Source organism: Tenebrio molitor, chromosome 2 (genome assembly GCF_963966145.1).
Source record: "Tenebrio molitor chromosome 2, icTenMoli1.1, whole genome shotgun sequence".
Taxonomy (NCBI): domain Eukaryota; kingdom Metazoa; phylum Arthropoda; class Insecta; order Coleoptera; family Tenebrionidae; genus Tenebrio; species Tenebrio molitor.
This window is the reverse complement of record NC_091047.1, coordinates 5,218,324-5,244,925: the sequence shown is the minus strand read 5'-3', so window position 1 is coordinate 5,244,925 and position 26,602 is coordinate 5,218,324. Positions and strand designations below refer to the sequence as shown.

Here is a 26,602-nt window from a genome sequence, read left to right as displayed (position 1 = left end):
TTTTTATCTGTCTTAATTCTTTTTATTTTATGAGATGCTGGAACCTCTTCACATTCAGATGGTTTTTCATCTTGTTTCTTTAAAGCAAACCCACAAGTGTTCAAATAAGATTGGGTGGATGGGATGTCCACTAAAGATCTTTATACTATTGCTTTTTATTTCTTACGATTTGTGCTCTTTTAGAAAATCAATCCAGTTGTAACAGGTACTAAAAATCTTTTTTGATTTCTTTTCACCAAAAATAATACCGCAAAGTGTTCAATTATAAAACTACAACAAACGCTTTATTTCTCTCCTCATAGCACATTCTGCACCTTCTTTCCTCTCCTTCCATCCAACACCTGTTTTCTCTTTCCTCGTTTCCATATCTGAATCTTGCCATCATTTTTCTCTCTCTTGCACTCTCTCTCCCCAGTTACTCCGGCATTTCCTCTGCCATACACCTTTCATACTCCCTGTTTTATCTGGCTTCTTTGATTCTCGCCCTTCTTTCTTGCTTGTCTGTGTCTTTGTCCCTTTCACTCAGCTCCACATTCCATCTTCCTTTTGCTCTCAATCTTTCCACTTCTTCACTGGCATAACCGTTCCTCTGGTATTACTTCCTTCTCTCGTTCTTCTCCGTGTTCTTTTTCTTTTCTCTCCAGCATTCCGTCAGTATCCTGCACTCTTCCCTTCCATCCATTTTGTCCTCAAACTTTGCCGCCGCTCTCTTTCCCACTTTCACTCCCAGCCGATTCCTCTTGCACTCTCTCTACCTCCTCTTGTTCCTTCAGTCCCCAGATTTCTGCCCTGCACATTAATACGCTCTCTACCATACTCTCAAACATCATCATTCTCCTCCCTTCTCTCTCCTATTCCCCACACACATCCCACTACCTTCTTTGCCTTCCTTACTATCTCTCTCATGTGTGTCTTATCCGTGGCTCTTTTGTTGAAGGTGTAGCCCAATTTTAAAAACAAATGCTACAATCACCAGTTGAAAAGCTCTAGGTATATCAGAGCTTTTTTTCTTTGTTTTTCTTCACTGTTCATTCTTAGCCACCAAAAAGATTTATACGAAAGCTTTTTTTTTTCTAAATAAGGTTCAAGCGGTTGATAAAACTTTTTATTCTAAGAAATTATTCTCTCGCAATGAATTGCATATATCATTGGTAATATGTAAAGAATGTTTTTACTCCGCTTCACTGTTCTCCCTTAGGACCTCCGAAGTCTTCAGATCAGACTAGAATTTATCATTCCATAAAACTTCTTTGTAACACTCTAAAGATCAAGGTTAATGCTCTTTGCCAAAATGCTATATTTAGATACTTCCGTTTTTCAAAAAAAGCTGTTTTTGCTTCCTAATTGTCAACTCTTTCGTTGAAAGAGCTTTGTTTTTCTATAGTTTTTCGAAGATCTTATCAAAAACCTGATAAATCTTTTGTACCTCCGCTCATCTGTTCCGCACCAGATTCAATTTTTTTTTTTTATCATCTCGCACTCTCGTGACGTTCCTCCTGTTTCCGCCGATGTAGACTCATCCCACTGATACTACCTCTTCCTGTCTTCTCGAATTACGCAATCACCTTCATTCACATTCCTTCGAGCAGTGAAATTAATTTCTCGAAGCCACCGCGTACTCCGTCCAATTAGCTAGCTCAGACTTCACGGGCGAGTCGGTTTCGTGGTCACCGGGTAGTATACATCCTGGTCGTAACTCCATCGGCCATAAATTACCCGGGATGGTGCACTCCTCGGCGCGTCTTCGATCCGCCGGCGGTTATGGGTGGGCAACGTTACGATTTGCGTGGTACAAAAGAGCAATATGTCATCGGCGTGGTCTGTTTTAAGTCTGTCGTGATTGATGGCCCCCATAAACGAGCCGAACTCGAATGATGAATGAATTATTTTTATCTGGACGAGTGTACGAACAATATTATCGATAAATAAAGTCGCTCTGACAACGGCAATTCATCATTTCGCACATGTATATAGCCAGCTATATTGATTGTTGTTATAATTTCATAGAATTGTTTACGCGGTACGCACACGACATGCTAATTCGATTTATTCCGGGATCGTTGACACAGAAGCCACCTGTAATACGCTAGCGCTACATATAATCAAAATAATTGAACATGTCCCCCAAAACCAAACTGGTTTGGAATTTTTATTTACCATTTCCATCCCACACATGCGATTATCGGCTTAAGAACAGTGATGGTCGTGAATTTTTATTGGCGATAAACAATCCGACCGAAATTTGCCGGAGCCCGGATCGCATCCCCTCCGGTCGCGCTCCGACGCGATTTATCACCACCTAGTCCCCCAACATGGAAACTGGACGTTTTATATGGGATCACATCCGCACTAATTTATTCCGAAACTGGATCGGATTAAACTTCCGACTGAGATTCCAAAGAGATATGGGCCCTAACGACACTCTTAAATCGCTCCGACCCGACTGGTACACGCACTTAGAGCGGTACTTAGAGAACCGATTCGCCTCGCTTTGTCTTCCTCTGCCTAACTGAAATGTTACTCGGCCGTATCTACATCTGCGATGGAGGCTCGCCGGGTTCCCAGACGCCACAAATTGGCACACAGATCTTTAATTTCGCTCTAATTGCCAGACTACCTCCGTCAAACTGCCTCCATCGCGATCGCCGCACCGAGGAAATTAACCGTCGAGGGCTCGTGATCTCACCGGTACTTAACCAACCGTCCGGGCTTAATCAGACCACCGAGATGAGCTCCGTAGGTACTACTTGGAAATTGCCAATTTTTATTATCGACGTGGATCGTAATGACCGACCTTCATTTTCGGTCGAGACACCTGGACCATTCTTTTTACTCTTTTTCGGGGCTATCAACTCTCAGGCTTTCGGGTGGGCTCATCTTAAATTCAAATTTTTGACGGCCGATTTGCAACACTGTAAGCGCCAATTGCGTGTTAAAAAGACAGATCCAGAAAGGAAGGCCTGGGGCCTTAACCCCAACACGCTCGTTAATGCCCCAGAAGCTTGCGTAGAGGCACTCTACCAGGTGGTGCTTGTAGTTTTTGTTTTTGTAGACTTTCAAAAATAAACAAGAAAACTTGATGGCAAGGAGTCTTCCATGTGAAAAAAAGGTCCAAATAGACATTCCTTACCATCAAGATGATCTAATATTGATCTTGCTGCTAACAGATTTTTTCCAAAGAGCTGGGCATTGGTGGAAGAATAAACTTTTGGAAGAAATGGATACATTCAGGAAAAATGGCAATAAGAACATAGAAAAAGTATCCTTCCTAGAATATTCTACGTAGTCAAGTGTCGTTCCAATCTAGCACCTTCTGACTTCCAATTCCCTTTCTCGACGGAAATTTTTCAAAAGTCTAATTGTAATAAGAGAAACTCTTATTAAACATAAATTTAAATCACCAACATAAATTATGTATATATTTTGGTTTAATTTATTCCATCACACTTTAAGAATTTTTTGAACTCACTACCTTCAAAATAACATTTCGCGACCGCATAGTAGTGCGCGAAATCGACGTTCGCGCACTAGTGCGAATGCTTTTTGAATGATTTTGAAGCACTAGTGCGCGAACGTCGATTTGGCGCATTGGTGCTTCAAAATCATCCAACTTTTTGAGCATTCTGAAAATAATTTGACTGGATAATAATAAACTCTTGTTTAAAAAACGCTCATCTCCAATTTGGATGATGAAAATTTCGAAGGAGTGAAAATAAATCGCAATTAATTCGTTACACTTGGGCAAGCGCCATCCTATTCGCAAAAGGTTACGACAAATCCGACATAATGTTCGTTTCAAAAAATATTGTAGAACTTCGATGCAAATGAAGCACTCGCTCCTTCGTAGCTCGTGCCTCAAACAATGCACTCATGCGCGAAAAATGTCTTCTCGCACTCATTTCGTAAATACAATTCCTGCATACTTTCCCACTCCATTCCTGTTTTTTGCGAACTCGTTCAGTTTTTCGTCGATTATCGCGTCGCTCATTTGCCATTTTAATTCCAGGAAGCGATAACAAAATCAGTTCTATTAAACGAAAGATGCATTCGTACAACTCTGAAATGAGTAATCATGAGAACGGAGCTCGATTTCCGCATAATTTAAATTAGAAAGGTCCATTATGTTAAAATTTTGTGGACACGTTAGTTCTCCGTTATCCTTCGCTCATCGCATGTGACCGTAATCCGGTCCTATTACAGAAAATTGCAACGGACACGGTCGGTACCGGAATGATCAAACGAAATAACGATCAATATTTTCAAATGTATAAAGATGTCTCGTGTGACTGTACCGTTTTAATTTGGTAAATTGCCGTACCTCTCTGACCCATCATCCTTCGACGCAGAACGGGGCAACAGGCCAAAGAGAAAATGGACGAGAGCGTAATAAACCGAGATAAGAGCGTTTTAATAGTGTTAAAATGGTAATGCTAAATGCGAAAGAAATGTCAACACAGAAATGCGGGAGATTGTATAAGTTGAATTTACAGCAATAAATATTAATAATGTGAATCATAATGAAAGTTGCAAGTCCCGTTAGGACTCGTAGTATGGATTTTTATCCGGTTTGGGCACAGAATGTCGTGCCGGAGTGAAATGGACAACCAGGACGAAATACATCTGGCCCGGCACAAACTGTCAAAACTGTCGTCGACAGCTGACACGAGAAAGTGGCAAATCGAGCGAAGAAAGAAAGACGCCAACTGGGGCGCTAATTCGTGAGAAACGGACGAGGTGAAGCAGGGAAAAAATTGCCTCAGCCAATGCGGAGATGGAGACCGAAGAAGACAAAGCCGCGGAGTAATCAGAGAGGTCTGAGAGCCGCCAGACGCGAACTAAGCGATTATCGGCATATGCGTTGGGTTCAATCTGCACTGCCACTAATATTCGCGTTACAAAGTAGGTATTTAGAGATAATAATCTGTTGCGAGTTGTGATTCATGGAGTAGTAAGGTGTATGTACACGCGGGCGCACAATAGGACCTCGTCGGCAACAAACAGTAAGTCGATACGGAATGACGTCCGAGGAGGCACAATGGCCGAGAGAGAAGAAGTTAATGGTTAATTTCGCGACGGTGCGGTGTTCGCTGAATGACCGGCCATATGTATGTATGCATGAGGTATGACATCACGGGCATGAGTCGGTCACCGTGGGAAAACAGTGCAGCTCATTCCGTATGCTTGCTGGTGCGCTTGGCCTGTCGCTGACTTGCATTCATTCGCCGACGACGTCGTCACACCGACTCCGACATTCTCCGCTCAGATACGCTACCGGCAACCGACGACAGGTCCCGAACGGGAGGCACCGTGCCAAAACCGTGACCCCGCCGACCAAACTCATCCAGAGGGACAATCGCCACCTCCAAAGGATCTCAAAAAGACAAGAGTTACAGAGGACCTGTCGAAATAGAAGCTGAAAGAAAGTGTTGTCAACGTTCTGAACCCATGAAAAGACCTTCTTGGTTGTTAAAACTGGCTGTGGTGAAAACTGCAAGGACCAAATAGAAACAGATTGTCGTCAAGCAAAACCTTCCAATTAGTACTACTGAGATTTTGGAGAGCGAAAAAATTTTCTAGTTGGTGTTGTGAAACACATCCTCCAATGGTTCGGGACGACTTACCCTCTGAAGATCTTGGAATAAAGTGGAAGCCTTCTTCTTTTGTCTTCAAACAACCAGCTGCTCACAAGATACTATTAGAAAAATATCTTCAGAGATCCAGTACAATTTTTCAGACTTGCATTACTATATTCTTTAAAGATGTTTTCTGGTGAGAAGCCACCAGTAAAACACCAAAGACCGGATGACTTATGACAAACGAGACCTGGAGACAAACAGGTTTCGCAGTGGGATTAGAACGAGTTTGGCAAAAGTTTTCGCAACTTTACCTTCGTGCAGGATGTAAGACCTCGTAACAATCTGGTTACATGTAAAAACGCGTCAACAGACACTCGTTGCCACCAAGACGCCCCGATCTGATCACGACCTCAACTTTCCGCGAAAGACTGCAAAACACTCTCAGAGGAATCGAGTACTGCTTTCAGGTGCAGCGTTTTCCTTCTTCGACGGACCAGTTTTGCAGTTTCTTTGGGTTTGTTTGTTTGGTGTAACCGTTGCCATCGCATTTATAAATAGAGAGCGGGCAAATCTGTTTCGCATATTTTCAGTGAATCCGAAACCCAAACAGAATCGCGAATTTTTCCTGACGGATTTGATTTTGGCGGGTGTTGTCTCGACAAAGGTTCCTGACACCTCCATCAATTACAATCGTTCATGGTGTTTAGTGTTTCACATCGCAACATAAAAGCTTTGTTGCGCGATCGGATACGGTTTATTCTGAAAGAGCAAAAAACAGAGAGCACCTCAGCTATGGTCCCCTTTCGTGTTCGACCTGTTGTGGTGTGCACCTTCGTTTGACCGACCCGATGGACTCCTTTTTTCCACGGTGCCCACCATAAAACAAAATACACTGTTTGAAGAGTGTTTTACTCGTGTCCTTGTCTTTAATCCCGACCGAAAGAAGATGGAATCTCGAGACGGCCGTGGAATAATGACGTGATAAGTTCCAACAGTTTAGATTTTATTGTTCGTTTTCGGAGTGCGACGGAACGCGGGCCACCTCCGTCACGGGACAGAGACGGAGACAGACCAGGTAATTCGGATTAGGCCCGCTTTTAGTTAGTGGAGAATTTAAAGGGTCCATTCGTTTATTTAGCTCATTAGCGCTAGGAGCGAAGAATTTTTCTCCGACGTTTTTCGACTTGTGTGAAGAGCCGGACGCGACGCGGCTCCTCTTGCACCAGCTCCGCCGTTACGCTCCGGCAAAAACGAAAAACCGAGCGGTGGACCAGATTTTTTCGAGAGATTCCCACAGACGGCCGCTCGCGGCCCTCTTCTGTTCACGTCAAAGTGACCGTTTTACCTTCCAGTGTTGTGCCGACGGGCCTAATTGGTGCAATTCCATTTCTGGTGGCAACAGGAACTGCCAGCTGGTCGGTACAATTTGAATAGACTCGCCACTTTTAATCCATCATATTAACATCAATTAGCCAAGTCGGCTCGGATGTCTGCGGAGTCAAAGCCATTGTGTGTCGGCTGCAGAGCAATAGCGCCGTAATTGCTGTAAATAACGACCCACACAACCCAAATAGAGCCGTCCGATCGAAAATTTTTTCGACAGTGATCATTCAACCCAACCATTTTTGCTCTCTTGGATTACAGTTAGTTTCAATTTGGGCCGTCGTCGTGATTAGTGGCGAATTCATAATCGGCAATTTATTTTCTATTACGCGTTTCTGGGAAGATCGTGAGATTTCGTATTAGCTGCAGTCCAAAAAAGGCGAAAACGACGTGCGTTTTGTTGTGGCTGCACCCGAGGCGCTCCAACTTCTGGTAAATATTAATCCAAGAGCTATTATGGCTCAAGTCAAATATTTTTACGGGCATTACGCCTGAAAGCGAAACTCTTATCTAATTACCATGGTGGTTTACCGAATAGCCGGACGAATTCCAGTACGATTCGTCCCGGTTCTATTATTCCGGGATATCTGTCTGAATGGGAGCAAGCAACAATGCCAGAGTCAACGACTTACCGTCCATCTGAAGGTAAATGGCAAGACGAGCTTTCCCCTTTCGGGATCGGCAAGCGTGAAGGAGTCCCGGCCCAGCACCACGCTGGAGGTGTTCCCGAAGGAACATGACCCTGTGCTGGTCACGTTGCTCTGGTACTCCTTCAGGCACAACCTGAAGAACGTGTTGCACGGCGTCGAGCAACGTCCTGTCACCGGGGAACGCGCACCACCCCCACAACACTCCTCGCTGGACAGTTCGCCCCGGGGGTTCACCATCTCCAAGACCTGCAGTTCAAAGAAGCCGGAGCCATGGGCGCACTGCAACAAAAGGAAAATGTCAGACGATAACAAAAAACAAAAAGCTCATCTATGATTACTCTTATACTATGATATCGATGAATCGAAAGAAAGAAACAATGAAAGTTATATTCTTCTGTTCCATCTTTCATCGATAAAATAAGAATTCTTAATCAATCTAGATCTAGATCGTTCACGTTGGTGTGTTGTCGGTTATTATGGTCTAAAAATAAATCGATCGTGCTTGCTTATTCATATCTAACTGGTCGCGGTCAACAAATTAGAATTAGCAAGGCAAATTCTGGTTTTGTTCAAGGTCAGGCGTACCGCAAGCATCTAGTTCAGGTCCAATTCTTTTTCATGTAAATACAATTTACGAAGCCTCGAAGGAATTTAGTTATACTGCAATTGTCAACCAAGATATTTGCTCTATTTGTGCACATTTTTTAGGTTTAGGTTTAGCCGAGCTAGAGTTGGTCTTTTTCTCTGTTCGGTAAAGTCTTCCTATTGTTAAAAGGAAAAACGTCGGCCGAGACGACAGACCTAAGTCGATGAACCTGGAGCTGGAGCGCGACAAATCCGCTACCTTTCGTTAGTCCGCGGCTTTTTTCGCCTTTTAACAAAGTGAATTAATCAGCGACCGTCAAAGCGTGCAAAACAATAACCTGTAATGACCGTTAAATCGAAAATAATTCACCCAGACGAAGTTGTCATCCACTTAAAATGCTCAATGGCCCGGAGCTGGTGGCGTCTACGGAGCAGCTCTTCAAGAGCGCCGCCCCGTCAACTGTGACCGTTTTTTCGGTCCCGTTCGAGACCACACAATAATTGTGAGTGGGACCTGGTGGAAAAAAGAGGCTACGGTTACGGTCAAAATGCAGCCGAGGAATATAATTGCTGTTCGAAAAGAAATTACACGTTCGGAGCGCGGCTTGTGACAAGCGCTTTTTTGCCAAAAACCGATCATCTTCGATGGCACCGGTCGAGTGAAAAAAAATCCAACTGTGACGATTGTGGACGCTTTTCGGAAAAAACCGCAATTTCACGGACGGCTTTCCTAAAACAAAACACCGAACAAAGGGAAAAAAGAAGAAAACTCGTGCAAAATCGACGTAAAAATATTGTGACAATAATCGATTTAAAAACGAAAGTTGGGATGTATCATTTCCTGCAAAACTGTTCAACCGTTTACGGAAAAAATCACGGCGATCGCCGACTCATGCCGCACACAGCTGTCTCAAAAATGACTAGTTTTTGCACTCTAAGGTTTCATCTTCATCAACATCTAAATTAGCATTTGGAAATGGCCACATTCCGCGTTTTTATGGACTCACTTTCCTATTTTTGTTGTTCGTACACGTTTTTTCTGGACGCTTAAAAGAAGATTATGTCAAGTCGGTCGCCATTCTTCAGAGAAGGAAACAGTTTTTTTCTTAATTGAATACCTATTGCTTAATGTGGATCATTTGACTTTTAAATTACAATATCACTTTTAAATTACTCCTAACACATTAGCGTTCACAGTCGAAAGCCATTTCTTTATCAAATCCTAAATTATTTGATCTACTGACAACGTCGGAATCTACGTATTACTATCACTATTATTATGGGGAAATCTTAAAAGCACACGCAGAGGGTCCAGTACTATTAATATTAACAACCGTCATAAACTACCATCTACTATAAAGAAAATCTGAATTGTGAAATCATTTTTTTCTACGACTGCCAAAAAAACTGTATCAGTCGTGGAAAAAATATTTTAATGAAACTCGTGCGTAAAGTGTATTTTCTCACTCGTGAAATAAAGTCCTACCTCATGCACTCGTTGCATAAATTACCATTAAAATAATTTCACAGTTTAATCATTTATAAATGTTAACTGTAACCCTTCTCATTTTCTTATTCTTTTCAATTCGACCAGCGCAACTGCCATAAATCAGAAAGTCTACATGAATAACAGTAAGTTGGGTGGAAAATTGCTCTTTTCAGGTGTTCAGCAGTCCTCAGCCAGTCCATAATAAATTGTGACTAGCAAGCTCACCTCACACGTATTATTCATTCCTGTTTTCCGAGATTTATGACCTTTATCCGAGTCCTTTTGAACCAACCCACAGTTTACGCGAACGTTTTGCTAATTCGAAGAGAATTTTAAAAGAAAATTTGCAATTTAAATCTATCGAAATCGACCACTACTTTCGACGAATTACGTATTCATGTCAAATTCAAATGTTCTCTAAAACGCCAATTACTGCAAAATAATTATAAAACAGATTCGATAAATAATTCAGCATTCTTTCTCCCGTACTATCCTTTCAATTATGCAACAATTTTCCCGTCTTCCTCCTTTTGTAATTTCTGTTCCCAATTCAGTCGTGAGAAACACTAATTGCTGGTTTTTATTTAGACTCAATTTGCACAATTTCTCGATCTCCCGAGTGATTCTGTTTCTATTCTTTTCCGCTCAATCGATAACAGCGCTTTTATTTAACTTTTTAATGAAAATTTGTCACAGTATGAATAAGATGTTGCTTTGACAGTAAAATAAAAGCTTGTCCAATTGGCGATTCTTTTCCGGATAGAGCGGAATTCAGGCTATAACAAATCCGTTTCTTCAAATGGCCAGATTTTCGCATGTCACTGCTGAATCACTAGATACGTAGATAACGACTGGATCATTTTTTCCGATCAATATTGAACGAACAAAAGTAAATACGAATTGTGTATTATCAAATCTTGTTGATTCTTGCGTTACTCGGAAGAGTCCTCTTTGACGGAGAAATTTTCGCTTCGAAAAATTCCGAACAAAGGCCGACGACATCTCCCGCGAAGCCATTTCCTTGCGCAACTAATAACTTCACAAACCCACTTTATCCAACAATCCAACAATAACAATAATAAGCGACTACCTATAATAAGTGGGGCTCGTATGCGAGTCGTAACCATTAATAACAGAAACGCGAACTGCCCTACCATCAGCCGCAGTTCGGTTCAAAAACACGGTTCAAAACCGTTTTATTGCCCACTCATTTTATTCCAGCCAATTATATCGACATGAGATTTAATAATACATTGATTATGCCCGACGACTGTACCGATGCCTGAGAACCGAGCTGAGATGGTGTTCCTCTCCGTTCCGTCACGTCAACAGCCGAAGGAAGAAGAACACCGAGATACGCGACCGTTTCCTGTTTTGCGAAATTGATCCGACATCCTGGATGCTAATCGCCCATGGCAAACGACCAGATCGCCACTTATCGATATGTCGGATCTCCATGGGACCCATTGTTTCCTTCGCACCCAACCAGAATCCACGAGCTTGCTGCAAAAATTCCCATTTTCCGCAAATTACGCTCTCTTCCTTCCGGACGTCGTACCAAAAATTCCCATCTTCTGCAGGTTAAGCTTTCTTCCTTCTAGATTTGTACAAGAGTGCATCACAAATTCCTATTACAAATTAACCTTTCTTCCTTCTGGGCGTTGTACAGAAGTGCATCAAAAATGCCCATCTGCAAATTATGCCTCATTTCTTCTGGATGTCGCACAGGGCCGCATCAAAAACTGCCATGTTCTGCAAATTACGCTTTCTTCCTTCTAGATTCGTACAAGGGCGCATCACAAATTCCTATCTTCCGCAAATTAAGCTTTCTTCCTTCTGGGTATCGTACAGAAGCGTCCCAAAAATGCCCACCTCCAAATTGTGCTTTCTTCCTTCTGAATGTCGTACAAAAGCGTCTCAAAAGATTTCCGTGTGCTGCAAATTGCGTTTTCTTCCTTCTTGGTGTCGTACACAAGCGCATCAAAATTTGTCCATCTACAAACTGTGCTTTCTTCCTTCTGGATGTCGTACAGGTGCGCATCAAAAATTCCCAACTCGCGCGATGAAGCTTTCTTCTTTCTGGATGTCGTATAAGAGCGCATCAAAGATTCCCATGTTGTGCAAATTAGCCTTTCTTCCTTTTGGATGCCGTACAGGGTCGGAAGCTCGGTTCGGCTTCCGTTCGGCACACCTGAGCGGATTTTTTGTGAAAGGGGAGCCCTGGGGAACCCGATCCCGAAAGCGATCTTCGTCACAGGTGGAGATGAAGAATCTCTCGATTCTCGTGTTTGGTTCGCGGTCATTCTTCGGCGTCACCCATGCCACCTATGAAGGTCACATCGGTCTCGGTATTTATTCAAAATCCAGTTTGCCGGCCGTTCATTATTGAGTGTACAAACACAGCTGGATGAAGATTGCGTGCATGAAGCTCCGACCGACTCTGTACAAAATCGCCGGTCGAGTCCGTCAAGCGAGACGGTGTGGAGGAAAAAACAACCAAAAACCGTCCCGACATAATGCTTTCAAATCGTTTTATTAAAAGGAGCTAAAAACTTAAACGATGTTTAGACATTGTTAAGTTATTAAGTTTTTTTTTTTTGGGCGACTCTCCTAGAAAATTGCTCTTCTTGTTCTCTCCGAATACGGGGAAGTGTTCTCCCAGTCACGATTTTTAATCTCGCGGAATTATTTAATTTTCTCATGGCTCAATAAACAAACTCGAATTGCACATTGTAAATGCTCGTCCATTAACATACTCGGTTAAGCAAATTTATGTGCGCCACATGTAAATATATGGGTACTGCAACCAAGAATGATAATGTAACAACGGGACAACCAGCTCGGCCTCTTCGTCTCTCCGCTGAAGGATTCCTCCACTCCGCACTGACAAAGCCCCCAGGACCCGAGACACCCATTCATCACCTCCAAAACGATCGACTCCCATCACAAGCGGTGGTGTTGCCCTCGCACCAACAAGAACAAAATCTCGCGCACGCCACCTGAAGACCCCGAGCGCCTGAATATAAACTAGGGATTAATCGCCAGAGAACACTTCCTTTTTTCGACAGCAACATCCGAAAACCGTCACGATTCCCCGAATCCGAGGTGATCGTTTAAATCACCTTTTTTCCCGGTTCATATGCTGGATCGTAAAACATTTACGACTGCGAATCGTTCGATATAGTTCAAAGAGCTCGCCGCGATCGACTTGAAAAAATTCCCACAAAAGTCGAGCGATTACTTTTTTGCCGATTAAATCGAATCGCGGCGAAATCCGATCCAAGTGCGATCGGAGTGAGTGGCAGAAAAATTTTCCTGAAGCTGCGATGTAGAAGAACGTGTCGGAGAAAAAACTGAATAAAAGCGAAACGAGACGGAGCAAATGGGCTTTGAGGTCGCGATACAAAAAGAGGAGAGCGAAATGTGCACAATTACAGAAACATTTACTTTAGCAACATAGCGAGCGAATGCCGACCCACGAGAATGCAAAAGATGTATGTACCAAGTCGAGTGGGTTCATAATTTAGCAAAAGCTTCTGAGAGTGTCAAGAAATCTGATACGGGGCCATTAAGCAGACGAAACGTGTAAAAGAGATTTGTTTAAAAAAAAAGATTATTCTGTACATGGCGACACTCGGGAGAAACATGCATCGAGTAAATTCGCTAGAAGAACCAATAAGTCATGCTTCCAGACCAGGGAATTGCAAAAACGTGAATGTATAAGAATGTAAACGTAGAAAAGACAAGGAGTAAATATAAATAAAGAAAAGAAAATTCTAAGGTGGTTACAGAATACTAGATTTTAAAAAAGACAAAACAAGAATGTCTGACAAAAAAAATTGTAGCGTAGAAGTTGTTATATCGGGTGTTCATTTAAATGTATCCTCAAAGTTGGCGTTGATGAGTCGATTGTGAACGCACCACTCGTCAGTCAGCAGGGTAAAAATACAAACAACGCAGAAAGTGAGGTTAGATTTTCTAACAGCTGATCCGTGATCTGTAATCCGTGGTGCGTTCACAATCGACTCTTCAAGATTATATGACCCCTATATAAAGCATTTAACTCTTATAATAGGGAACAATAGGGTTCATGGGCGCTACATAATCTTATTCGACAAGGAAGAGTATACATAAAATACTGAAAATGGCAGAATACCTAGAATCAGAAAAAGTAAGCTTGATACAGTTTAAGAAAATCGTTGCAGACATTGCTGAAAAATGACAAATTGCTAAGAAATAGAACAGAATCGTAGAAGGTAACGTGAGGTGATGACAGTACTGAATGATGAAGAGGAAAGAAAAGAAAATAACAAGAGTCGTTATAGTTGTCACAATAAATCCAGAAAACAAAATGTTAATAAAAGAAGCAAATAAAATCGAACTACGAGTAAGTTTAACAACAATGTCGACCCCGGTCAGTGTTTGGATGGGTGGCCGCCGAAGAAAAACTTCGCAGCTTCACTATTTGATTTCCAGCATTGTCTGTAATCCATATGAACAAACACCGACGTGGATATCGTGTAAAAAGTAGGCGTATAGCAAAATAAATGATAACATAAAAAAGTGTGTTTTCAAAGGAATTATCATTACTTAATGGAAATGACAAATAAAATGCGGCCTCGATGCCGTGCCCCCTTTTTATAATAATATAGTGTATTTGTGTTATGATACGGTACATTATTGCATTCGCACACGTCAATAAATGGTAAGTGAATGTTACAATTACAATAAATTATAACATTAGATCATTGAAATCGTGATTGAAGTACTCCTCTATAGAAGAAATCGCTTTTTTAATTAAACATCGTTTTATTAAAGTTCAAAAGTGACTACACCAATTGGCAGGACTTTATACGATAATAATAATTTAATATAGGGATTTTAGTACACTACGCATCCATCAGCCATGTGCCAAGCTGTTTTTGTCGAGCTGTAGCAAAAATATTTAAAGGCGGCCTTACACCAGGCAACATTGGCAACATGTTGCCTGCAACATTTTTTTAGTAATGTTGCCGGTCATTACTAAAAAATGTTGCAGGCAACATGTTGCCAATTGTTGCCTTGGTGTAAGGCCGCCTTTAAGGAACAGAATAGAAACAAGTCAGTAAATAATATCCGAGAGATTGTCATAGAAAATTATGAAGAGGACAAAATATTGAGGAACAGAAAAGAGTCAGAGCAAGTGGATTTGAAAAAACTGTGAAAGAAGAAGAAAGATCCGGAGGAAGAAAAATGTAGAGTAAGAAAAATGTAAATAGAGAAAAGTAACAAAAAGGTGTGACAAAACTCACGAGAAACAACAAAATCTCAGATATTTTCTTAATTTCTGCCAACCAACCATCAAACATAAAATTTCTCACGCTCCAAACAAATCACTAATTTCTCATCTCGTCCTGAGGCGCTTTCCGCATGCAGCACCGCACTCCATAAATTAATTTATTACAGCACAAACAAGACCCGAGCGTCAAAATTTCCGTTCAAAACACCAATCTGACCCATCGCAGAAAAGGATCATCCGTATCCTTTACCGTCGCCTGGTGGGCGTCAGATTTACGACCGAAACCGAGCAGCGGGGGTCCCCTTTATGATGATTGCGAGTCGGACTGGTCGAATTTCTCGGTTCGTACGCGAAAACCCCGCCAAAAAACATGAATGGACGTCGAAATTTTTCGTCCCGTCAAAATTGAGTCGTCGTCGATTTGGCAGCAACGCCCGAAAAGGAGAAGCGCACGACACCGGACCCGGCACACGTCAAGGACCTAATATGGCAGCCGCGAGGATAATCGACACAAACGTAATTTGTCGCGTCCACCGTTAAATTACCGATTTTCGTTTTCGTCAATTAGCTGTTACGACCAATAAAAAACCAATAAATTCCAATTGAATAATGTCTGGTGATTAACGACTTAGCGGGTACACTATTAATTAAATTAATTACCGCCAATTAGGACCTCGTTCATTACCTAATTGGTTATTACCAATAGTTAACGACATTTTTCGGCAGAATCGGTCCCATCGATCGTTTCACTCAGATTGACTCCTTCTCAGCTTCGAGCTTTTCTCTCGCACGAACCGGAAGCTCGATATTGTCACAATCACGAAATAAACTCAGGCAATTCATACGATACGTGACCACTATAAACGAATGCACAAAACGCACTCGTGTTAAACCGAATTTACGATAATGCCGTGCTCATGTCCCGAAAAACCGAACAATGGTACATTTAAAATGAGACCCATGTCTGGCCACTTTTCCGTAATTGTGTGTTAATCAACTTAATTAAATTAGATTATAATTAAAGAGTGGCGGCAGTCGACTTAATTAGGCCTTAGCAGTGACAAGCTCTCAGTACAACGCTTGCGATAGGACGGCGAAAAAAGGATAATTCAAGGCGTTTATGCGTAATTGCGCTAGATAACGTTTTAAATGTTAATTAGACGCGATTTATTCACCTCCGTCTTTTGTTGTTATTTATCATGGTAAATATGCGAGGAATGCGTGAGAAATTGTCATGTATCTAGACGAAATTTGTTTCGAATAAATATTTACACCGAGATTGTATAAAACACGATTCGTCGAAAAACAAAGTTTCGAAACCGCACCACGCTGATAAGGGCTCGCTCTGAGTAAACATGGGGCCTCGAATTTTCCCACAAATTTTCGAACGGGACCCGGGACCGATCACGGGACAAAAAAAAACACACCGAAGAGTCGCAACAAATATTACATCAGCGCTCTTGTAAATACATTTAATTGAGACGAGGGTCCGCCTGGTGTTTGACTAGATGGCTTCGCCATTAAAAAAGCCACCATATTTAGTCGTAAAACGCTGCAAATCAATCAGTTTTAAGCGACATGGCTCACGTACATCTCGATAAATACCATCTCTGTAAATATAACCTATATTTGTTCAGATCTTCCGACACGGACGAAAAACGACACAAAATCAACATTAATACATTAACAGGATCCGATGTGTGGAATATTAATTACAGAGGTCTGTTTTATCGCGGCAATTATTGCCAATAAAGTGATAGGGTGCGAGGCGAAAGGCGTGATAAGGAGTCGTAAATTCACCGCAAATAATAAATTCGCAACTTCATTTTCGACCGCTAAGAGGATCGAGCGATAACGCGAACAGGACCAAGGATAACTGCACGATCGAAACTGCAACGACTTTCTGGGGCTTAGGGCGGGCCTCCACTAGTCGCAGCGGAAACAAAATCGCGCGAGACGAGAAGACATCTTCGCACAAAAAAAAACATCGTGCGATCGAGAAAATTCGTAATCGAGTCAGCCTCGTACATGACATGGTTCCTACTTGTAGCATCTAGAGTTGAGTCTTTTCAAGAATTTGATACCATTCATCTCCGTTGCCAAACATTTCATCTACATAATATTTCAAGCGAAATTAAACTTTTCGTCAGATTCTTGGCAAACATTTCGTCGTAACTCGAACCACAGCTGCACCCAGATTCGGCACACGTCACCGCCCTAACCTCACTTTCTTGCATTCGAGAATTGTCTCACACGACGGGCAAGCTTCGATTTCGTCGAGGAAAAATCAAATTTCCTCGTGTTCGCTCTGAAAGCCTTCTCCTGGATTCGTCGAAGCCGCCTTGTAAACCCGAACATGTCCGTCCAATAAAAAAACACGCTTGCTCATGCCGACCACGGAATAAATGTAAAATCGAACACACGAGTTCCCATCTGTTTCCAAAATCGACACCAACTTCGATTGGTATTCGTGGGGCGCCGTCCGTCACCCATTTCGGGGCGACCTTGGACGTTTCCGACATTATTCATTTTTCAAAGTTTAACGTTCACGGTGACCTTTACCATCGATCTGGATCAGTCCAGGTGCGTCGAAAAGAAGTGTTCTACAGTGGAAAAAATAAAACCGGCGAGACAACGATCTGCATTATCAGGAAGATAAACAAACAACCTAGGAAAAAATGTGTGAGAATTTGGGTACCAGTTGACGTCTGTTTCTGGAAGCTCTTTAAAAAATATGCATGAGAGGAAGCCATAAAATTCCCGTGTATCAGACCAACACCGAAAGGAAAGTAAAAGGTTGGTGTTTGTTACATAAACAATAAAGATAAGGGGCGCTCTTCTGTAAAGCTACTTTAGAATATGAACGGGCGAGTCTAATTAGCTACCACTCATTAATAAGCAATTACCGTGAATTATGTGAAGATTTCGTGTAGCGTTATTGTGCACATTCACTACCTACAATTAGGTTAATTCGTTTCCTCTGAGGTCTATTTTTAAACCGTCTTCCTCGATATTCGCACAACCAAGTTAATGTAGGTCAATTCCTTGAGTGATTGTTCGGGCACCTGAAATAACTGGAATTTTTCGGCGCATAAATATCAAAAACGACACCGTCGATTACGGTCTGGGAACCAAAACGGCATGCCCACAATAAAAATACTCCGAATGTTCGCATTTATAATACCGTTGCAAATTAATTGGACTGTTCACCTCTTCGGCTTCTGCGCCGAATGATGCAACCGTCGGAGTGGCCATTAATTAGAAAAATAAACATCGGCGGCGGTGTTTGGGTTCGCCAGCACCACCGACATCAACAACGCCACCGAGACTGCTCCGAAATCGGAACAAATCGAAACGTGAGTTCGTTTCACGGGGTCATCGCGACTCCCAGAAGAGTTTTGGACCCTTCCGTTGACTTACTTGTTAAAAAGGAATAGATTTCCCAAAACCTGTCCCGACCACCACCACTCTGAAGATGGAAGGCGAAGATAAACAACTTTAAAAACTACTATAGAACCATCAGAACGCACACAAAAAACCATCTCGGCAGAAGATCTCGGACCGCTTTGACGAATGTCATTTGTTTGTTGTCGCAAGGGCTGTTATGGGGTTGTGAGAAGCGGCGCCAAGAACAGGGGAACAGAGAGGAATTGTGAGATTATTTATGAAACAATCGAAATGACAACAAATACATATTGTAAATGAAAAAAATCAACATTAGTCAAAAAACTGGTAATGTAATTAATGTATTTATTAATTAATTTTGTTAGTGAATCCTTATTTAAAAATATTTGAATAGAGGAATACTTAAAATTGTTGGTTCAATAAACATAAAAAAATAAAAATGGGAAAATAGAAAGCTGGAAACAAGGCTGATATCAGTAAAAAAAAATATTTAAAATTGGTAAAACAATGTCACAATGAAATTAGATTTTTTTTTTTAATTAGCTTTAAAAGATTGAATAAGAATGGGTAGATGAATTTTAATTTATATTTCACTAATTAGATAATAAAATAAGACACACAGGAAGCTGCAAGAAAAAAATTCAATAAAAATATAAATCACCAAAATTAATTCTAATTTTTCTGAATAAATTTTACAAATTTTACAAATTTCACAAAAATGTTTGGAATAAAAAAGCTGAAGGTGATGATAGTATGAGTCAGGAGCAGTCAAAACACTGTCTATTCATAAAACTTTGCATGATTTGCTTCATTAAACTTTAAGAATTTGAATGAGAATTGAATTTAAATTATCGATCAAGTATTTGATTAAACAGAAAATCGTGGGAACTAGATAAAAAATTGAGAAACACAACGTTGCCACCAGAGAATGAGTCAGAATTAATATTAATTAAAAACACTTACACGGTTTTTAGTTATGAATTCGGAAATAATAATAATGTTTTATTGTCTAATTGTAAACCAAAATTTTATAACTTAAATATTTATTTAAAATTACTAATTTCACAAATTAAAACAGGTATCGCAGAGAAAAGAGAAAATAAATAAAAACAGAAATTCTTAAACAATTGCATAACATTAACAAACATGTCTTAATGATTTGTTTTGTATATGTAATGATTTGCATAGAAGAAAAAAGAAAGCTGGAGACAATAAATAAAATTTGTCAAAAGACTACAAAAACAAATAAATTACATAGTTATTTTTTATGATGAAAAGGTCTTTTGCGCCGAGGCGCAGGTCGAGGCAGTAAAAGCCTTTGATGCACAAAAAACATATTCACGCATGAAATATAAACAATATTTGTTCTATAATTGCTTTCAAGAACAAAATTTTAAAATTCAAATGTTTAATTGTTTTAGAAATTCCAGAAAGAATAATTGAATATAAATTATGTATTATCAAAGAACTTGGAAAACTGGGACAGTAAAAGCACCACCGACAAGATTTGTAGATTTTCAATTAAAAAATGAAGCAAGTTTAAGAGAATCTTTGGCCTTCGCAGTTACAAAAAATAAATTACTTTGTTTACTGCTTTAAATTAATAATCATCAATCTTCCTTATTAGTTTTTGGTATCTGCAAGTTTACCTCTAAATTAGATGTCAATCTGTTTGAAAAAAAGTGGCAATAATCAAATAAAAAATTTCTCGTGAATTATAACCATAATTAATTCTTAATGTATGAATATTCTGTTATATTACAAAAAAGAAAATAATTCTTGAATCGAAACACGTAGCATCTTATTATCGAAATTGTTGAAGAAAGATATTAATTATCAATTATTTTAATCACCACATGTCATAAATAAAATCTAATAATAATAATAAATCTGTATTATGCACATATTTTGGCAGTTTTGCTCAAAAGCATTGGTCAACAAATAAAAACGTAATTAAATTGAAGCTGAAAAGAGTGATCAAAACAAGAAAAATCTTTTTAGAACTGATCTCTTGCGTGGATTTTATTTATTATGCAATTAATGTACACAAAAAGTTTAACTGTACGAATTCGAATCTAGAAAAGTGTTTTCTGCACAGCTCAAATTGCCGAAAACGTTATAAATAGGCTGGAATAATTAGGTTTACGGACGTGTAACGAGTTTACATCATTTTAGCCAAAACATTCGAATTTATCATCGTTCCTGTATACAAAAGCTCAATTTCAGCAATTGTTGGGACGTCGTGTACGTCACAAACGGGCCGGGACAAGTTCATCGTCGATAATTAACGTTATTATATCGATAATGCAGTTGATGGATGTGTGGAATTTAATTGGCGTTATGGTTATTATGTGTGTAAAGCAACAACGGCAATAAAAGCTCGAGAGTAATCCGGGCGTGGGAACCGGCGTCTCCGGCGATCGCGCGTCCTGATCCGGGACGTCCTCGCTGGACCATTTAACAAAAACTAATTACCTGCAGCAGGTTGAGTAGCAGCAGAAAGAACTGTAATAAATATCCATGGGTCATGCTCCTACACAATAATCGCCACATGACACTGCACATAATCACAACAAACAGCCCACATCGAGCCAAATCCTCCCCAACTCGTTCTCCCCGAAAAAAAATGATACTGAAATTCGATTCACTCGAGCGTTACGTTCGCGGCTTTGCTTGCGGTGCGCTTGGTGAGAGGACGCACTCAAGACGACGGCCGAAGGACTACTGAAGAGTCGCGCAGCCGCGGGCAGCCCCCTGCCTCTCGGGCACAGCATCCTAAATGGACCAATAAGAGAACGCCGAGAGGGCTCCTTTGTGCCCCGGACGCAGGATCCGAACGCTGTTTTGGCGCCCCAGGCCAACAACTTGTTGAATGCCGGCCGAAGACTCGAGATGGTGTGTTCTATAAATTGTTATTGTTCTCTAGACGGAGCACCGCCGGAAAAAAGGACGACGAGGAGGGAGATCGCGCGGACACCGCTTAATAACCAGGAAATCGTCGGAGGGACTTTTTGCATCCTCGTAGCTAGATGGAACGTTGCCGGTTCTGCACCGTGGAAAAAATTCGTAGGTCGCGGATTGATCTGACAGGTGACTGACATGGCGCAGATAAGGACGCGAAGTGCGCTCCGATGGACTCTTTCGGCGTCACGGTACGTTTGCAGGATGTGATGCCGGAGAACCACAAGTTTCGACGAAGATGCCGCTTCCATATCGAAACAAGCTGGAATTTCGCTCGCAGCTTACACGATAATTGTCACTTTTGACGTGTGTTATTGGTACCGAAGCGATTATGTCACGTCGAACAAAGCAAAGCGATGTTCACAAGTCTGGTGCGTATCAGGACCGCACAAAGCACTCCGATAAATATTATAAATTTTACATTCTTTTGAAATCTACTAAAACCACAAACAACTGTGGGCTACGTTTACAATTTGTGAAAGCTTGGAGTGGTATTGTGCATCATGTGGAAAACAAACGAATTAATTTTTAAAAAGCTGATGCATAATGCAAAAGTAAATGCAACGTTTTGTGCATAAAGAAAGTATCTACAGTAAACAATGCAGGAGTAAAAGAAGAAATTGCAATCACAAATAAGTATGATTAAAATTCAGTTCAAAGAAATTCTTTACTTAATAAACACAAAACAGGAAAACATTCAGTAAGATCAAGACAAATTTTATAAATGTATGTATTGTCAAACAAATTCTACTTTAATAAATATATGAATCAAAATCAGTCAACATACAACATTGTGTTAATGAATAGATAAATTATTTAAAGATAAATTTCAAATTTAGTCAAAGCTCTGTCAATAGATACAAAGTGTCTATAAAAGAACGTAAGTATATCCAGAATCCAGTGGAATTTGATTTTTGCCGCTCTGTAGGATATTGTGGTACCAATTAGAAAACCAGAGGTAATCCAAGTCCATTTAATAAAGACTGTTGTAAGATGAAAAGTAACTAGAATATAGAAAAACTGAAGAAAATCACAAGCAAGATTCAATAGTTTGACATTTGACAGTTGACATCTGATCTGACAGTTTCAACGGCACAATAAAATTATAGAACCGCACAATTCCACAGGACTCTTGATATACGTCCTTTTAGAGACAATTTGTATATTTCTTACTTGATTTGCTTATTGCTGATTGATTAAATTAAATACGATAAAATATTTCAAAAATTAAAATGAAAATTAGAAAAAAAAATGTATGCTAAATAACAAAAAAACAATTTCATAATATAACTGCCTAAGTTATTGTTATCATTTTAAAGATTAAAAACTGTAATTTTATAATAAATAGTACTTATATTTTATGAGAAAAAAGTAACGGGGAGATAATAAAACAAAAGAAAAGCTAATTAGAAATTAAATATTTATTGCTCTGACAGGATACATAACTCACTCATGTAAAAAAAACAAGAGGGTGATTTAATGTTAGAGAAATCAAAAGAAAAAAACTCTGAAGAATGTTATTTGAAATTTGGATCCGTAATTCAAAAGAGTGACATCATCATTTTCTCAGTTCTTTGTGAAACACTCTGTACAGTTCTGAGTGTCATTTTTTTGGTCTTTTCGTGCCAATTTCATACTCGAATGATTACCTCGTGCCCAAATAGGGTAAACTCCCCAACTTGGAGGGACAAGAAGCTTTTTTCACGGCCAACTGTGGACATTGATCGTTAGAAAGCTTCTTCTGACTCTCGGTCACGCCACAAGATAATTACTGAGTGAAGAAAATGCGATTTTATTACGTCTGTCATGAAAATTAACATCCGCAAGTTTGCAAGAAGCTGTCAGCGTAATCAGCACGACAAATCCAAGCCGTTTGAACCGCGTTGACAACTTTTTTTACACATTCTCGGTAATCGATGCACTTCACGCTGTTTTGTGTGGCACTTCCCCAAACTGTCAACGAGATCACGATTCAAAAAAAAAAATTAAATCTGCCGCTGATGAGACGAATTTGACGATAGAAAGGACAATCTTGTGACAAGACGGAACGGTGAAAATTCTTTGAGGATAAGAAATAGAAAAAAAATCGTGGGGTTTTGAGTCGGTTGGCAAAATAAATCGGTGAGTGTTGTTTACTATAAAAATCTGTATCACACTGGCCTCTTTATAAATTGGCAACGTGAGTGGAGATAATGACACGTTATCAAAAGTGGAAACGTCGTGTAATCAAAAGCCGCACGAAGGTGACCACCCATTTGATAAATGGTGTATGAAATGAATCGGCGGAAATCGAAATGGGCAAAAAATCAAAAAAACCGGAAAGAATCGAAAAAATCTGTATATCTGGTGCTTTCGCGTGACCACGACCGTCAATTTACCAATAAAATCAAAACGAAAGTCGATCCCAACGAAGAGATAATTGCCGACGCAATTGCCTTACACGTCGCGTGAAAATTTCTCAGCCCTGATCAAAAATCGATTTGCACTCGCCCTGGCCTAAGAAATTGAACTTGGAGCCTCACTCAGACCCGTCCACATCACAAGAAGCAAAGAAACCTTCTCGTAGTCCACACAAGTTTATTACAAATAAGGCATGTTTACCATAAATCGGCGGTTCATTAAAAATAACAAATGAGCCTCACCGGTCGGCACATATCTATTGGTGATGGCGTGGATAGCGGTCGTTAGTCAGGGCAGTGCTAGACGTGGTAGTGGGACCCCCGTGACGAAGAGGTGCTCCGTCTGATGGCCCATTTCAATATAAATGAGGAACCTGAAATATGACCATGGCGGTGATGCGCCATGCAAATCCCCAATTCGCACCCGATCGCGAAGACCTTTTTGCGCCGTCAATTAATTTTCCACATTAATTGAAATAACGAAGAGGTAATTAGAATGCCGGACGGTAACAAATGTTCGAGGTGGCTTCACAATGCCTGGAAAATATGAACAATTCGCTTTTTACCGAATTAATTAACTAACGGAATATACAGGTGGGTCAACAAAAAACCATTCTGATAAATGGCGGACGATGTTTCACCACAATGGCTGGTGTCGGAGGTAAACGTTGACAATTATTCTTGTTAAGTGGAGAGCCAAGGAAAATTATTAACGCACGCGAATTGTTCATTTCTCATCGGAAGCTCCGCTAACGTGGAAAACAATGTTTCCATTAAAAACTAATCACACAACAGTTTCCATGACATTGAAACAACACCATCTACTACGGTACTGAAGCATAAACTAAATTTATACAGTTCAGTTCGCTCCACTTCCAGTGCTGATAAATCCCAAGACATCGAGAATACAGAACTAATCTCAATCATCGTTATTATTTCAATATTTCAACGTTATTCCTTCCAGGACAATAAATCTAATCTCAAAGCCACCACGAAATTGTTCACATCTTCAAAACAGAAATCATATTTGAAAGAAACAAGGAAGACTTCTAATTCTCTTGGTGCTCAGAAGCAAATGAAATTTGTTTTGACTGTCTAATTACTTTCATTGTCGGGTGTTCATTTAAATTTCCCATCAAAATTGAAGAGTCGTTTGTGAACGCACCACCACTCGTCAGTTTGCAGAGTAAAAACACAAACAAAGCAAAAAGTGAGGTTAGATTTAAACAGCTGATCATCAGTGATCCGTAATCCATGGTGCGTTCACAATCGCGCGAAACGATAGGTAAAGGGCCTTCAAATAAATGTATATTTAGAGCAACCTATGGAAATTCAATTGTTTGCAACATTTTTCCAGAGTAGAAAATGACACAAGAAACGTCTGACATTTTAACGAAATAAAATTAGGTTAGAAAATATTTTTAATTTTTGTAGTGCATTCTCCCTATTCCCCCTCCACGGAATATGACAATATGAAATTGGGAAAAAGCTTACTATGTAACCTGTGTAACTCCGGAGAAAATTACTTACAAAAATCACTTTACGCTGTTAACAGAATTAGAATGTCGCCTACGCCTACTCTAAATATATATTTATTTGAAGGCCCGATATATTTTATTGGCCAAAGCAAGCTTGTCAATGTTACAAATCTTAAATTATAAATTGAACAAAGAATTTTCGAAATTGTTTCCAGTGATGTGATGTCATTATTTTCCCTTCCGCATCAGAATGCACCACCGGCCCTAATTTTCACCCAGGTGGTCCCTAATGGGCCTTAAACAATTTATGCACTTTTAAAGGATAAATATCGAGACAGGATATCGTCTTGATCGGTCGTAAAAGTTGTTTATAGTGTAGCGAAATCACGTAAAGCGTGTTCCAAATTAATTAGACTGAAAGACAAGATGATGCAAGCGAGATTTTTCAGCGATTTTTCCGCGCCGTATAAATGATTAATAAATCACGCGGATCGATCGGAATTTCGGAAAAATATTGTTATTACGCCGGCCTATCCATCAACCCGTGTTATGAACAAATTGCTGGCATACCGTTGCGCTGGAACTGGATGGAAATCCAGTTGCGTAACGAGCGAAACCTTCGCGAGTAACGTGCGGAATTGGAATTTTTGCGTATTTTTCGTGATTGTTGCGATGGTTCACCGACGGCACTAAATATTCATAATGGTACTCGTTAGGGTTCAGGCTGGGTTCTTCCTAGTCCGTGAATTATCGGGTAATTAAGCAACGAGTCCTCGTTGTCTGTATTTGGTCAAAACGGGTCGGATCCGTGCGCCACTAGTCTTGCCGTATGGGGAAGTGATGCGAGCTGTTTTCAATAAAATTTCCACCCTAATTATCCACCGTACAATTGCCGCGTTCGTCAATGAACAGGCGATGGGAATTCCTCGTTTCCCCTTTCTTCCATTTTAGTAGATACCCACCGGGGGACACCGACACCTGATTTTATTGGACGCCAACACTTTGACAGCTCGCAATACCCTCACGATTTTATCGCTTCCTGTTACACGATCCGCCGTTCGATTTGTGACGTTACATCCCCGAGATAACGGAATGTGGAGGGTGTGGGAATTGGGGGTTCCCATCAGCAACTCTCAAGAGGAACTGTAAGTGAATTTGAAAGTCTTATTACCGAGTCGAAATCAAGAATCCAAAAAAATTTACAATGACGGACTGAGCTCTTAAGGTTCTGAAATATTGTTACACTTTGTGAGTTTTTTCGGGTGATTATTATAAAATATGATGAGGTGTCATCTCGGTAGATAGACTGCAAATTATTGTCATTTTTCATCGTGAAGTTGTCTGCAAAAACAAGTAGCTCAGGTGTTGAACACTGAGAAATTAGTATAACCAGATGTA

The 26,602-nt window shown here is 40.3% G+C and overlaps 1 protein-coding gene across 3 annotated transcripts in view; it reads right to left on the bottom strand.

Moving 5' to 3' along the window:
* Nucleotides 1–26,602, bottom strand: part of Ser (Serrate) — a 188,298-nt gene that overhangs the window by 72,343 nt on the left and 89,353 nt on the right. For 2 of the 3 annotated variants that reach the window (XM_069038603.1, XM_069038605.1), the window contains one exon: nt 7,592–7,888. In XM_069038603.1, the coding sequence (XP_068894704.1) occupies nt 7,592–7,846 (255 nt within the window). In that variant the 5' untranslated portion in view covers nt 7,847–7,888. Of the gene's footprint in view, nt 1–7,591; nt 7,889–20,841; nt 21,101–26,602 lie in introns of those variants that run through there. The other variant, XM_069038602.1, reaches the window with a different exon arrangement.